At 36.7% G+C, this 16717-nt stretch overlaps 1 protein-coding gene across 1 annotated transcript in view; it reads right to left on the bottom strand.

Annotated features, from left to right (window-relative positions):
• Window positions 1–9610: 9610 nt before the first annotated feature.
• Window positions 9611–16717, bottom strand: part of TENT4B (terminal nucleotidyltransferase 4B) — a 40572-nt gene continuing 33465 nt past the window's right edge. Inside the window, exons 7-12 of the mRNA XM_058845555.1 lie at window positions 15334–15547; window positions 14898–15024; window positions 14692–14795; window positions 12865–13052; window positions 12150–12314; window positions 9611–10905 (exon numbers count right to left, since the gene is read on the bottom strand). Of these exons, the coding sequence (XP_058701538.1) occupies window positions 10726–10905; window positions 12150–12314; window positions 12865–13052; window positions 14692–14795; window positions 14898–15024; window positions 15334–15547 (978 nt within the window). The 3' untranslated portion in view covers window positions 9611–10725. The remainder of the gene's footprint in view (window positions 10906–12149; window positions 12315–12864; window positions 13053–14691; window positions 14796–14897; window positions 15025–15333; window positions 15548–16717) is intronic.

Below are 16717 nucleotides of genomic sequence, written 5' to 3'. Positions count from 1 at the left end.
CAGAGTATTAAACACACAAATCTAATCTTTCTCAAGATTGAACTGGATAACTATATCATAGTCTTAAAGATTTTGTTAAAATGCATCACATTGGCTGATAAAAATCTAATAATTTTTTTTTTTCATTTTCTGTATAACTTATTTGTAGATAGGATGTTTAAAACAAATGGAGTTGCAAAGTGCATTATAGAGCATTATAGGAGTCTGTTTTGTACAATTCAGATGTGTGCTTCAGTGTAAATTGCCACAGTACTCAGGGCCATGAATCATTATGAGACAGAGAAAGATCATTATTTTTAAAAGAAGCAGATGGAAAAAAAACAGTAAGCTTCAGCTATAATTCTCATGTGAGGGGTTTATATTTTTCTCTTACTAAGTCACCGTGGGTTGAATCTGCCTTCAGTTTGTCTGTGCTTGTACTATTTGTAGTAAAGAGGATGACAGCATTTGGTTCTAAATAATTTTATTTCCAAATATTTCAACACTCAGATTTTCAGTGGCTCCCATAAATGAGTCAGTTAGGACTCAAAGAGTGGTTACTGACCAAATGAATATGTGCAAATCAGAAATATATTTATAACCTCAGAAAATATTATTGTAAACCTTTAGGAAAAATTTGAAAATTAATATAGAGCAGACTCTTTTGTGGGTTAGACATTATATAAAGTGTCACAATATGTTAAGTTGTACTCGTAAAATTAGCAGGTAGAGTTTCAATATATTCACTTCTTTTAAATATTCCTTTGATGTCCTGCAACACCACAGCATGTAAGGTAGCATGCTTTACCTTGCTGCCTTTTTGTAGTTCCTCAAATACCCCGAAACAGTGACCAAGACAACTGTAATTTCTGCTTTTTGTCATTAATTTCATGATTCTAATTCAGAAAGACAGAAATAAAATGTTGTTTTTAATGAACTCTACAGTAGGAAGTATTTATTAGAATATTGTTTGTTTGTTTGTTTGTTTTGGATGAGATTTAGCATCTATTTACCAGTGTGCATCCGCACACATTCCACTCTCTGGCCACTGATCAATTTAGAGAATGAGACAAACAACTTGAGCAAATTATTTGCTATTTCCTGTAAAGATATCTAATAATAGAACAATCCCCATGTGCTAGGCATGACATGTTATGGAAAGATGTACTAAGACATTATTTTGAGCTGATACATTGCTGTCACCTTCATTTACAGGGCAATATTACAATCAATTGCTGAAGACCATTAGGTTTATGCTGCCAAGTGCAGGAGCATCTCACTGCATCAGGCTGGCCTAAGAGAAGGCAGAATTTCTCTGCTGTTACTTGGTTTGCATTTTTGGCTCTTGGATCCATCGAACAACTTTGGGGAATAATTTGCTGCTTTCTGTAAACAGAGCATACCTGTTTCTTTGGAGACATGGAAAGCTAATCAGGTCTCTTGTCCTATTTGCTACTTGTTTGAAAGTTGTCAAAGACTCTTAGCTGACTTGGAAAGACAATCATCTGTTCCAGCATTCCAGACTTCGTTAAAGTTAGTGGGACAACAAAAACTTCTCCAAAGACAACTCAAAGTGCACAGCACTGGGAAGTGATAATTAGGGAAGGTACCAAGTGTACAAAAAACTGTGTGATTGAGGGGCTTAAGCAGAGTTTCCTAGAGGTACTAAAGGAGTTAGGAATACAAGTTCCACCACTTGCAGCTCTAGACCCCGGGCTAGGAAGTTTTGTTTGAATTCTTGGATTAACAACCAAAAAACCACCTGCATCTCCTCTCCTGTCCATGCTTAAGATTCTATCTCCAGGTCAAGAAAATCCATTATTCCTTGAAAAATCAGTGCCTGGTTAATTGCTTAAACCTTTTTACCTGTACTTGCAGGTGTGATTTGTACTGAACCAAGGCCTTTAGATCAGCCTGGGCTTTAACCCTTTCTGTATACTCAAGATGACCGGTAATAAAATTGAACATTTTCTTCTAGAAATACAATTACTCTCAACAATGACAGATGATCTGGTCTATGGCTTCCTGGAAAACTGTAAGATGGTCTTTACTGAGGAGTCACTCTTTTTATTAATTGGTAAGTTACACAAGAAAGGAAAATAAAGGAAAATAAGGCCATTTCCCTATTAGGTACCCTAAAACTGCAGGTGGAGTTTGTCACAGAATGGAAGATGTTATTGACTGAAAGAATACAGAAAAGAACGGATCGTTTTATGTTCACAGTAAATGATGAAACTATTTAGCTAACTGTTTTCAATTTGCACTTTCAGAGTCTCTGCATTACTATAACTTCTAAACTGGAAAAAAAGAAGAATATATTGGAAAAATCAGTAAGGAACAAATGGACCATGCATATTAGTAGGAGAAAATGCTGTTATGTAAATTGGAATACTGTTGTAGAACACAAAGTTCTAAAAGAATCCACTAGGAAACATGGATTTACTGACCAAAAAAAAACAAAAAAAAAACCAAAAACCTACCCAACCCTGTTACAAATAAATTTTAAAAGTGTGTGGACAAACTTCATCTTCATCAAACTTCATTGTAGCCCTATTACAGTGAAACCAATGAAGTAAAAATTGTTACCTGAGGATGTAGCCTTTCATGTTATCTCAATGAACTTACAGAAGTAGCTTACTCTTGAAGATTAGTTTATTTAGATCACAATGGGGATTTTAAAAGAGAGACTACAAAGCAAAAACATAATCCACCCTTTATTTTCCTTTATGCTGAGAAACTGAGTGTGTTTTCCTCCACATAGTTGGTATTTTCAAACAAACCAATATAATAACTGCCCCAAACCTGAGAGGGCGTAAGGTGGAAAATAATTTTCTGTCTTACTGTCCTGAAATCACAGAGTCCTGCTTGCTATTAGTGAAATCAGTGGAAGAACTCCCCTTAAATTCAAACAGGCTGTGGTAATTCTTAGAGTAAGGCCAAGGAATAATCTCAAATTTCCAACAGCAAAGGTTTCTCTCTTTACAATAAAATCTTAGAATTTATTGATATAGCAACATTAAAATTATGTTCATACTGCATCTTCACTACATTTGTTTTAAGTACAACAGATTATTAACTGAAATAAGCTGAGCAGTGATTAATTTCATGAGGTAAGATTGTCTGGTGCTTTGGCATGTCCACATGATAGTTGGTTGTACTGGCACTACAATAATTTTTTTTCAATGTGGATAGACTACTGAACTGGGAAAAAAACTGGCTAGACTCTAACAGGACTGTGTCCAAAATGCATACTCTCTGTTCTTTAAAAATGATCCATCCCGCTCATAAAATTTAATCTCAGGCAAGGCTGGCAGCCAGTTTGGGATACAGGACAGCTGTGATGTGCTATGCAGGCCAGATGAGGCACAACGGTAGGAAAAGCCTGTAAAACCTGAGACACTGATGAAGACACTAAAGAAGAAATGAAAATAAATAACTTGCCAATAATGACATCTGAGAAATAAACATCAGTCCTAATTTATGTCCTTTCAGTGTTTCACCAGCTCATCACAATTGTTTATTATGGTTTTCTCTCACTAAGCAGCACTAGAACATCAGGACTTTCACAAATGTACAAACACAGTAATTATAGTTCACAACTACTGCATTTTTCTGGACAGGTTTTTATGTCTGTGATCACTTTATTCAATAGAAATAAAGTGCAGTAGTGCATTTGAAGATTTAGGTGTTGTTTTGGTTTGTTTTTTAAAAATCAGACTGTCCATGCAAGGTAAAGTGACCAGAGAAGTGCTCTCCTGTAACCACAGAGGTTGGATTCCTTCTTTTTCACATTAATGCCTCAGCTTCCAGATTCCCAAGGTCTGTATTTGCCTGTACTCTCCAAGAAGTTTGTTCTGCTTCTGACAGACCATGATGTGACTTTGTTCTGAAGAGCTCACAAGTGCTGACTTGTTACAAAGCACTTGGTGTAGGAGAGCAGGTCCAGAGCAGTGGGGTGTCTGCCCAAGCCAAAGCTGCCCCTGTGCACGACAGGGCAGCCTCTTTCTTGGAGCCAGTATTGCTCTTACCCTCTTGGCTTCTCACACTACTAACACCGTGCCTATATTTTTTGGCAACAAATTTCAGTTTTCTCAGTTCTACCCTTAGATTAGTGAGATTCTGTGGGTAGTTATCAGTACCTGAAGGTGCTACTGTCTGCATACAAAAAACATTATAAAGCAGAAGCCTTCAAACAACCTTTAGTAGCTGGAGTTGGTGGCTTAGACACTGCACAGAAGCGATATAGCAGTGGCAAACACTGCAGGTCAGACATACTTGAAATTGTCAGCAATTATGCTTTATGACATTATCTTAACAGATAAAAGTTGATATCATAACATCAGGTTAGTAAGATGCTTTGGGATGAAAAGAACCTTACAGAAACAAGTACATTATTTTATAAGTTATTCCTCCCACGCACCATGAAAAATTTTGAAAAGGAAGAGCAAACACACATTGAAGGAAACCAATATGAAAGATTTCTGCCTGCTGTTGGGTTAGCCATTGATTTTTCCGACTGAGAATGTCTTTTCATAGTTACTGATTACCAGGCAACCACAAAGGAGTTTGATTCAAGGTCCACTATAGTGAAGACGGAAAAAACCCCAACCCAGCCTTAATCCGTCTCTTACTTATTGTAAGAATGATCAACAGTCCTGTTTGGAAATGGGTCACAGGAGGAGGGAAATGCAAACAGCAACCATTAATGCACATTTCATCTAAACCGCATCATCTTATTTTTGTAAGAAAAATATTTCTTCACAATCCTGGTGCAATAATCTGTTGTGTACAGACCTGCAAGATGTATTTGGGGATTTTGGTTTTCTTTTTAAGATGAGAACTTTAAGTTCAGAACAGATATTTTTGTGTTAAATTGCCAGGCAGCATAAACGAGCAATTTGAACCAGGATTATTTTCAGATTTTGTTGTCACCAAATCTAGCACAACAAATGAACTTTAGACCCGGGAAAATGCAGCCGAGAGTGCAGATTAGTTTCACTAACAGCTATTCAGAAGCATTTGATTGCTTAATGATCTTTAAGCTCAAGAGTCAAACATTGCTTCATACAGAACAGAAATCATTTTATATACCCACACAAGAGCATTTTATTTATTTTAAACAAGCAAAGCACTCACCGAATTTGCACTCATGGTTACTCAGATTTCTCTACCACCACACAAATGCATTCTTTACAAGCCAGCTCTTGCATAGAGTCAAGTGAGTTTTTTTTCTGGCAGTTTTGCACTATGGGAAAGTAGGACTCCATTCTACAGAGAGCCAAAAAAATCAGCCTCACATCCCAACATTAGATTGTCAAATAATATACAAAGAAACTAGCTTCAAAAATGGATATGTGAGTGCTAAGGGGACATACTCCTACTTCAGACTGCTCAGTCAAAGGGTTTTTGGTCTATTTTCCTTTAAAGAGCTGCTGTAGCAGCAGGAAATACCCTTCTTAAAGCACTAACGATCTGCATCCCCTTTGTGCTTCACTATAACCTGTTGGACAGCACTTGAAAAATGTCACATTTAGCACCAAAAAACAAAGGGTGGGCTCAGAGTTGAAAAGGATTAGGAAACTCAATGCAGCAAGTTTCAAATGCCAAGAGCTATTTAGACCTGCTACAGAGAAGAGACACCTTCAGGAGATTCACTGCTGAGGTCATTGGGTATCCCAGAGGCACTGCCTGAGCAAAGGGACCCAGAGCACCTCACTCCCACACATCTTGGAAGCAGAAAGATGCTGTTCCTCCAAATGGAGGTATTTTTTATGCAGAGGATACCCAAGATTTTCATCTTCCCCCACTTGTAGGTGTACTCAAAGAATTTTCAGGATCCCATCAGCTTTTTAGAATTAACTTACAGCAAAATAAAATTCACATTCTTTTTCTTGCCCAGTTTCATCCATATCCTGCACTGCTACAGGAAGGAGTAAATGGGAACAGGCCATCTCTGAGCTGGCTACTGCCAAGAGAAAGGCCCAATGAACAGCACGGCCAAGATGCCCAACAAAGGCACCACACTTCTCTCTTACAAGTTTTTGGAGTCCACAGATTAGTAAAATTATCACAGTGGGCCAACCACTAAATACACAAAGAATTAAAATCAAATATTAAAAAAAACCCCAAAAAACTGATCTAAGTTACAGTTATCTGAAATGCACATAATTTGATCTAGCACTACCATGACCAAGTAACAGCTACTTTCTGTATCTTTCTGTTTTCTTTTCAAGCAGGTATTTGACAGAAACTTTGGGCTTTTAAAGACTCAATAAAGCCATTTCAATTTTTATTCCCATTTTACTCAGGACATTAAGTAACTTGAAAAGAATTCTTGGTGTTGGATATTTCTTTCCCTGGGATCATCTCAAACATCCTAACAATCAGCTTTGAAGGTAAGTTCATTAGGCTTCAGAGCAAATTACTACAGGGAAGAGCCTAAGAGTACTTTGGCATAGAAAAATCTACAACCATGAAGAAATTAAGCACCACAAGAACAGCAAAGCTGTTTTCAACCTAGATAGAAATAATGAATGATGTGTCTGTCAGAACTGCTAGTAAATAACTCCTGGAAATACAGTCAAGACACACATTTAGATCACTGCACCCAGAAAACATCTTTGAGGAAAAGTTTTGAAACCACTACAAATTAAGTAGAATATAAAGCTCTCAAAATCTGCACTCCCAAGACAAAGAGTTCTAAGACATACTAAACTTGATTCTTAGAAAGTTATTTTGCATTGTTAAGCAAAATAATCAAGTTCCAAGAGTCAGCAGAATAATCATTTCTTTGCCCATTAACAGTAGCTGGAATAATTCACTTCTTTTCTGTTACAGCCTCTAATAGGTAAATATACTCCCTTCTTGAGTAATTACACACTTTATCTCCAATGGTTTTTACTCTCTAGGAAATAATGTTGGAGTTGAACATTCAGTTTTAAGCTCTATCATTAGTTGAAATATCCATCAAGATGCCAAATGGCTGTCTGCATTTATTTACAATACATTTTCCAGGTAAGACATGTTCTAACCAGCTGCTCACATTTTATTTAGGATACACTCATGATGACTCCAGACATAAAATGGAAAAGGCCCGTTTTGAAAGTACACAAAAAAAGCTGCCACCAGCCACTGGGCAATTATTTTCTAGAGATTTAGTTCTAGGAAAGCAAGTTTGGTTTTGGTATTTAAAAACCTGAGCTGTAAATTCTGACAAAACAGAATGATGTCTCACAAACAGGAAGATTTACTTACACTTCAGCTTTTTTTCTGCCACAAGGGAGAAGACTGTCAATTAACAAATTGATCAATTTTCTTTTCAGTTAAAAGATTCTCAGCAAATCAATTTAATACCAAACAGGAAGATATGTGAACATTTCAGCTTATTTATGTATTTCCAATGGTCTGTGGTGGACTGCCAGAGGGAAAACTACCAGAACCGCAGTATGTGCACGTCTCCCAGAGAAGGAGAACAAGAACACACTTCAGCAACATCAGCCGTGCTTCAGGAACTGCTGAACATGGATTTTAATCCAATTAACTCTTGCATAATTCTACACAACCCCCCTCAGCATGGCAGCTTTGAGCAGCTGCTGCCCTGCAGCTGCAACACCACCCCAAAGCCAATTTCAGAAGACAAAGAAAATGGATCTTTACATAAGTTTCCTATGTATTTGAGGATGAAAATTAGACAAAAACCATACATTAAGAAATCTTTACACATGTATTATACTCCATTTATTCTCAGGCTTACAGACTGTTCCAGCTTTCCTGAAAGGAAAACCAGCAGACCAGGGCCACCTGAACAAAATCAGCTTCCAAATGCCAGGCAGAGGGGCCCAGGACTCAGCTGGGGAAGGACCCCCATACTACGAAAAATGTTACTTGAGTAACTCTTTCCACAGCGCTGGGAAGGGGAACACAGGGTGTCAAGAATGGTGATAAACTGCAGTAGTTAGATTAAACATTTATTTTTTTCATATATTCACAAAATCTTCACAAAAGTATTGAAACTCAAAAAGGAATTAGACTTGAGTCAAATACAGAGATGAAATGTACAAGACAAATGAGCAGGCAAACTAAAAGGTCTTGAAAGTATTTTACTTCAGATTGAAAAACGAACAGTTCAACTGTTCCGTTTAAATAAAGTTTTGCAAGATATACAGTATTTTATGAATACAATGCTGGTCATTTGAGGCAATGTAAAATACCTCAATTTTTCCTTCATGCTTTTTTTTTTCTTTTTTTTTCTTTTTTTTTTTTTTTTCTTTTAGAAAGATACTGTTTACCAAAAAGAAACTTGAGCAGTCCAGGAAAAGCTATTTTCCATTAAATTTATGAAAACCATAAATTGAGGCAAACCTAAGATTCCCAATGGAATCAAGATTATCTTCCCGCTACCACCACCTTAAAATTATCACATGCTTATTGGAACACTAATATCTGCACCCTAGGAGTACATTTGCTTTCAACAATGAGGGTGATTCTTTTAAAAACACTTCAGTGTGGTAAATGCGATACAGATCTTTGCAAGTATTAAGTTTTGGAACAGTTTTGCTAATAGCAGCTAACAATACTGGATTAATATAATTTATAAATAATTGTTCCCTAAGCGGTGAACATAAGTCTACACATTCACAATAATCTAAAACAAAATAAATAGTGACTATGCATAATGTGGTACAACTTTTACTAGTTTCTATGAAGAAAAGCTGAACATCTTGATAAAATTATCTGATCAAATTAAAATATGACTCTAAAAATTAAAAAAAAATTGTCAAATTAACATCACTTAAGCTTAGTGTTGGAGTAAATGTTATGACTTTCTGTATTTTTGGAATATATATATATATTTTCCTTTTTGAAGTAAAACACTTTAACACATTGAAAATGTTTATTAATTTCAGTGATGACATCGGTTCTGGTCTCATTTTTCTTTAAAAATCATTGCACTCATTAGTGCCCATAAAGGTCAGGTTGGTCTGTAGTATTCTGTAAATGCATATAAAAAGTTTCTCAAAGCTAACAGTACATTTTATAAAAGCATCATCTCAGAACTGCTGCATTTAAGACAGCCACGTACGCCAAGTACAGACTTTCCTCTTTACAGAAATATGTGAAAGTAAATGCCACTTAACTCTCTACCACTGAAGTGTCCCAACTCCTGTTCCAAACTACGCCTGTGAGTGCAATTTTCCATTTCATTCGCATTCATGGCATCAAAGGTACTGCAACCTAGACTTGTAATGTGACTGAACCACACACAGGTGGAGTTTCAATGAAATGAGAACTAGGTCAATGAAGAAATATTATGACATATGAAAGGTTCGGGTCTTTAAGGCAATATAAAGTATATTTCATTATTTGAAATTGTTTTGTTTTTTTTAATAATTAAGTGTAAATATAAAAATGCCTAAGAGGGGAGTGAGAAAAAAATACTTTAATTGTAAAATTTACTTAAAGCTTCAACAGTTATCATCTCCTACAGGAGTTAGCAAAAATATAAAAGACAAAAAAACCCAGACCTGGAAGGGGGAGGAAAGGCACAAACAAGGAGGCATGGGATTAAAGCAGCCCAGGAATGCAAATATCTGTAACAAACTGAGTTTTGGTGTTTTGTCTTTTTAAAACAAACAAAAAGAAAAAAAAAAAAAAAAAAAGAAAACAATCACCACCATCAATCAAAAAAAAATAAAACAAAAAATACCCAACAACAACAAAAAAACCTAACCAAAACACCCCCAAAAAACCCCGAGTGGCCTTTTGTTGTTTCTTTAAAACAAAGAAGGAAGGGTCGAGGGAAGACCACTAAGGGGAGGAAGAGAAGATGCAACTATAAAACCCCATTGCCTGAAATGATGGCACTCTAGAAAACAAGGTGAAGGTTACTTCTCAGAGATGACAAGCTCCGTGTCTACACAAAGTACATGTACATTTTATACAAATGAAAATCTTCATTTGCCACCATAAACCTTTCTTTCAGAGGAACAGCTTTTGCAGATCAAAAGTTCTATAAGATCTTCCAAATGCCAAGAAAAGAAATTCTGAGCAATATAACTAGTAATGTCTCTTTATATGGATGTTAAGATGACAATTCAGATTATTTTCCAAACTAATCCTGAGAAAAATTTATGTTTACAATTTAAACAGTAATGTTATGTAAAAAGTATTAACAAATCCACTATTACAAATGTCAGTTTTCCTATATGGTCATCTATATATACACAATAAAATGGTAAGTATATGCAAAAATAATTAAAAAATCATGCACAAATTACTTTCACCTTTAAAGGCTGGGTTTCCCTCAAAATACAATTTTTTGCCTTTTTTTTCCTATTTTTTGTGTTTTATTTGTTTGTTACCACCCCCTAGACACACTGAGTACTATCTCTACAGGTCAGCATGAGCTGATGGGAAATACATTTATTTTACATTCAAGCTTTTATATCCTAAATGACCCTGTTGTAGCATATGACTTATCAAATGAGCAGCCTTTTTCCTCTTTTTAAAAAAATTATTTTTTCCTTTTTTTTTCCATTTTTTTCTTTTTTTTTTTTTTTTTTTTCCTTTTTTTTTTGCAGTGATCAATCTTCATGTTCCGTTCCGTGGCGAGCTGGGAAAAAAAAATGCAGTTGCTAATCTATGTCTGAACAGTCTGAAGCTCCAGAAGAGATCCAAGGAGTCACTATCAAACTATCCTGTAGCATGAGATCATTGCACACAGAAGAACAGTCATAAAGTAGGCAACTATCTACAAAGGTCTGACAGGGCTGCATCCCTCTTGTGTTTCCTCTTTTTGCCGTGGAAAAACTGATGGTGTGATTTGCTGCCTTGGTGCTGTTTGTTTGTGACTGAGGTACCATGGCTTGAGTTTGCTGGACCTTGGAAGCCTTTGTTAGAAGAACGAAATAACCGTGCAGATCCATGCTGTGGAGGAAAGAGAACATGGTAAATCCGTGCTACTGGGAATAAAGCATGGCAATAACATATCCCTGCTTCTGGATAATGAGCACTTCTGAAAACAGCATACTTGAAAAACTTGCTATGGCAGAAGAAACCTGGGCATTGCTGAGACAGCAGCACAGCACTGCCAATCTCCCACGTGGGTGGCTGCAAACAAATGTTCATCTCTAGCCCCAAACAGGTCCAGAGAGAGGAACGGAGCACAAGGAATTTTGCAAAGTAAAAAGGTATTTTACAGAAATGTCCGTAATCCAAGACAACACAGAAAGATTGCTCAAATCTGATCCAGGACTAATCTTATGCCACATCTTTTCAGAGACGGGGTACGTCAGATCATGGACATGCACGTTCCAGCCTGGAATTAGCTCTGCCCTATAACACAAACAACACACTCATGGCATAGCCAAGGCCAGGTGTGTGAATTCTCTTGTTAGAAGACAGATCATCAGCAAATAAGAGGAATGTCTTCAGAATTATTTTCAGGAAAAGTGTTCCAGAATGCTCTGGACTATGTTTCAAACATAAAAGATCTAATTTCTGAAAAAAGTGCAAGAATTTAAACTGCATATATTCAGGGCAGACTATATATAGAGGCATAGAATATTTCCAGAATACTGACTTGCCATAGAAGCATTCCTCAGTGTGGGAAATCTCCTAAATGCATAAGCTCTGATAGGTGTCATCATATGGATGTTTGGCTATAGGGGAAAATGAGGGGGAATGTCATGTATCAGCGAAGAATCTTCACCTCCCTTACTGGAAGACAGACCAACAAGTATCAACAGCTAAAAGAGGAGCCAGTTTTAAATGTGCTTTAAACACATTTTTGCTAACTGCTTTCACTGAGCGTAGGCATGCCTCATTTCTCAAATTTTGCAATCAAAACTGGACTGACGTGCTTTTTGCAAAGGAGGAAATGGGTGTGACACAGCTGTATACCTCTGGTGAATTTGGTGTCCCAAAATAAAATCAGACCAATTTCATCTGCTTTAAAGCTGAGAAAGCCGCAGTGGCAAATTCATCTGTGCAAGCCTAACAGAGAACCAGGTGGCTTTAGGTACAATCAGTGCTGGAAGCTTTTTAATGGGGCAAAAGGGAGGTGAAAAATGCAGTGTTCCCTTTCCAGAACAAGTTACCCTTCCATGGGAGATAAGTGTAATATTCAAATAATCTACACAGTTTTTGTTGTTTTCAAACATTTCACAAACCTGAGATTTGTTCGTGTTGCTGGATGTATTGGCTGTTTGGCTATTTTGTGTTTTCCCACTTGACTGGGAGGATTCCAGTGACACTTCTTGTGACCCCACTCTGTTTGTGGTAGACTGACGACAACTCAACTGTTTAGAGGTTTTGCAAGGTGTTCCATCAGAATCCTTCAGGAAAATGTAAAGGATTAGTGAGTTTTTCTTAAGAGTGAGTATTTCTAAAAGTGAATTTTCCTTTAAAAATAAAGTTAACAGTGGACAAAACTGAAAACTTGTTTATTTTACTAGATATTAAAATTCTTTCAATCCAAAATTCTTATCGAGTAAAACAGATTTAAAAATGTATTGATGTGATTTTGAGATTTCCCTTTTATTTTTTAAATAGAATTCCCAAACAGATTTTTTTCTCAAAGCTTTTGGCCTGTTTTTTAAAGCATGTGACTATCAGTCTGTTTTACTTTTGAAATACAGTTTTCCCAAAGAAAAGAGGGCTGTGGAACTTATATTCATTTTCTACATGCATTGTGTCAAAAACACACTGCAACTTTTATGTGTAGAAATTGCATAAGAGTTATCATCTTATGCAAGTTAGGATTCTGGATGAATTAACTGATTAGGATTGTGAGCTCCCAAAATGTATTTTGTGACAATATAAATCAGAGGGAAAAAAATCCAAAGAAATTTTAAAAAGCAAAGTCAGAAAAGTTCCAGTACTTACTACATCACTAGAGCTGGACAGTGTGGATGATGATGATGATAAAGGACCTGATGAAGAATTTGAAGAATGTTTACTAAGTGTTTCTGAAGTTTTATTTCTAGGTTTTCCCAGTGCTTCATTCTCTTCAGCAAGATTATTGTTGCATTTGTCCAGCTGCTGAGTATCTACTATCAAGGTTACTCCATTACCTAGTGAAAAAAAACCAGAAGCATCACCACACATTTAAATGCAAAAATATGTTGGCTTGGAGTTTTCTGATATAGCCACTAAGATAGAAAATACGTGTTACATCCCACAGGACATGCACAGACATCTGCACACATCCACACCCTAAATCCATGCAGACATACGTGAGCGCATCTGCGTGTGTGCACTGCAGGCCAGCACCTCTCAGAGGGCTGGTGGCTTCCTGATAGGATCCATTAATGCACTGAGCATTGCCCACGGTTTGAGATGGAAATTAGGGACAGAAGGCATGGAAGAAGGCAGTAACAAAGTTCAGATGTGCTGCTGTAGATTGTTTCATGCCACACTTCAACAGCACTCAAATACATTTAAATTCTGTTCCTATATGCCCAATACTCAGCAGCTCCAATTTTTCTTCTGCTGATATTGCTAGAATCAGAAGAACTCCAAATAAGCCTCATTGCTTTGTAGGATTTCCTACACTGAAAATTCAAGATACAGAACTCTCATATCTCACTAAGCTCTGTCTTAAAAAAAAAAAAGAATTGGAATTTAAATCCGGACTAAATCAACAAGACAACCACTGTTACTGTCACCATTACCTTCCTAATATGGGGTTATTTTTCTTTTTTTGATTGCTGCTTTATCTCAAGGACAACACTTAAGAGGTAGAGATTTACATAATGTCCATGCACATAGGCAGTTAAAAGGGAGGTGATGGGAGCTCCTGGCACTGAGCACCGGCTGTTTGCCATGCCTGGGGACAGCAGGGCCACCAGGGCTGACAGCTCCAGTGGCACACAGCACATTCAGCTGACAAATCACTAACACAAGCTCAAACAGGTAAACAAAATCCCAGCCTAGCCAGAAGAATGGGTCCTTGCAACATCTTCTCTGATTAATTGCTAACAGGAGAACACTTCTGATAGGGAACATTCTAAAATTAACTGGAGAGTATTAAAATTAATTTTAGTTTGAAAACTTCCCAGATAGCAGATACACCTGCACCGAAGAGAGTGGAACTGGTTGCCAGAGTCAGAAGATGGGCAATGGATTAAAGGTGATTCAAAAGGGCATTGTCACCAAGTTCTCTGGCTAGATTTTGTGTGTTTTCATTTGTTAAAAACAAGATCATGATTGATATTTCAGGACTTTTCTGATTAAAAGACTTATTCCACTTATATAGCGAATCCTGGCTTAAGTATAGCTTCCTTACACATACGGTATGTTAGATTTTAAAATGAAAATTTAAAATGCAGAATTTTAAGGATTCAGATTTAAACTAGCATGCCCAGTAATTCGTGTTTAAACATAGTCCATATTTAAAGGATAAAGGAAGTGTGACACTGACAATATGATAATTTAAATAGGAAGATTTTTCCAAAGTCTGTTTTTGGAAGGCAGCACTCTTTACAGACCTCTCTACTGACCAAATCTATCGCAATACAATAAAGATGGGGACATTTTATTCTTGTACAAATCTGACTTTTCTGGATGAAAAGACAGGAATACTGAACAAAAAAAGGAAATTGCTATTAAGATGCATACATTGACTTATGTGAGGCAAAAGCAACAACAAAATCTATATAAGCAAAATGTGCCAGAAGTTTCCCCCCTCATCCCTGCTGAGTCAAAACTCACCATTACATGAAGATTCCGTTCTGCTTTGCATTCCCCACTGCTTGGATATCCAGTCTCTGTACGTGGCCACTTCTTGTGTTACTCTAATTATTCTCCCTAATATACTGCAAATCAGGAAAAAAAACCAACACCATCACCACAATTCATTTTTAGACACAGAAAAATAGAAGCAATGAATGTCTGAGATTTAGACTCAGGTCCTTTACCTTTCTGTTTCGTTGTTAGGATAATATTTAGCTATTGGGGAAACCGCATGGCTCAGAACAACATAGGCATAATCAAAAGCCTGCTTCACTTGCATGGCACCATAGGAACTCCTCCCAACATCATTACCTTAAAATAAGAATATAAATAAATGAGTAAGGTTGAAACTGTGGTTATCACCCTTCAGGCAGGGGACAGTAATTTGTTTTAAAAATTGCCCTTAAGTCCCAACCAACTGCAGCCATCTCTTGCAGAACAGGATTAGCATAAAGCATAAATATTTGAAAGAGCTTAAAAGATCTACAGATATTTAGATGTAAAGAAGTCCAAACCAGCAATCCTCTGGGTAAAAGCACAATACATGAAGAAAACAAATCCTGCAGTACATCTATTAAACATTTAACAGTACTGTTATTCCATTTTGGTTTCTGAGGGTACCTGGCTGTAATGGATCCTCAATGTACAGCATTGATGGTCTGTAGCCATCCAACATGCTTTTCTGCACTTCATCCTTGGCAACATAAGAGCCACCATCCTTTATTCGGATTCCAGTCTTCAGATAATTGAAGTGACGTCCATATAATTCAAAAAACTCTATTAAAAGAACACCATAGTTGGCATTGGGCATACAGGCATCTTCCCTGGGATGCAGCTATTAAGAAGAGAGAAAAAAAAATCATTCTTTTAAGTCTTCAAGTTATTATCTTTTTAAAAGAAAACATTTCTAAATACAGTAATAAATAATAAACAGATATGTCTGAATATATAGTATTTTCCCTTGATATAGCAGCTTTGCATCTTTAAAAGAAGATGCTATGAGAAGCTTTATAAAATAATTACCTCTTTAAAAAAAGGCTGCCAAGCACTAATCTTTTTGCATTTGAACTTTTAGTCCAATAAGTGAACTTCCAGCACGAATGGCAGGGTTCTTGTGAAAAAGCAGATATCTGCATCTCACTAAACCTGGTCTGCAATACAAATACAGACTTCTGATGTACACAGCACAGGATCCCCTCTGCTGTTAAGTAAGCAGCCTGACAGACTCTGAACAAAACCAGCTCAGAATTGTAAGATATGAAACCTGATTTTTTAATTTTTTTTTTTTTTTTTAATGAGAAGATGGAAGTGCTGTTACTCAATGTAAGAAAAAAATGGACTCGGAAAGATTTTGGTTTTCAACTATATGTATGTTGCCTTTATTTCTTTTGTGCTCAGCAGGGAACTGCAAAGGCACTTAGCAAACCCTGAGCTCCAGTTCCAGGCTCAGGTTTTAGAGTAATTACAGTCTGGAAAAGGATGGACATATACTTGCCAACACAGTTACACATAACATTTAGTTCAGGTAAAAGAACAGGGCTGATACAGCCAGAAATCAGCTACTTCATATTTTTCTGGTATTTCCCTCCCCCAGGCACAACAATACCGACTTAGCTCATGCATTGTGTTCTATTAGATTCAAGAGAAAGTTGTAAAACCTGTTTGCTTGATATCAGCTTAGAAACCCAGAGAACCAAGATTACACTGCATTTGTGAAAGCACATACAGGGTGTATGACCTGGAGACCAAGTGTTATAAAGGACAGCTGCAGATAACACCAACCTTATGGAACTTGTTCCAAACAAGTTATACAATACTCAAATTGTTTTACCATGAATGACACATGTCATATCATGTGTATCAAAATCATATGTATCAGTGCCTGGCACTGGTACACCAACAGACGTTCCAAACATCTTTGGTACCAAAAGTATCAGCATCAGAGAAAGAACAGGACAGGTGGGACCTATCTAATTTTAAATGAAAAGGGGATGCAACCCCAAAA

The sequence above is a fragment of the Poecile atricapillus genome, chromosome 10 (genome assembly GCF_030490865.1).
Source record: "Poecile atricapillus isolate bPoeAtr1 chromosome 10, bPoeAtr1.hap1, whole genome shotgun sequence".
In the NCBI taxonomy this organism is placed as follows: domain Eukaryota; kingdom Metazoa; phylum Chordata; class Aves; order Passeriformes; family Paridae; genus Poecile; species Poecile atricapillus.
This window is presented reverse-complemented; position numbering and strand designations above follow the sequence as displayed.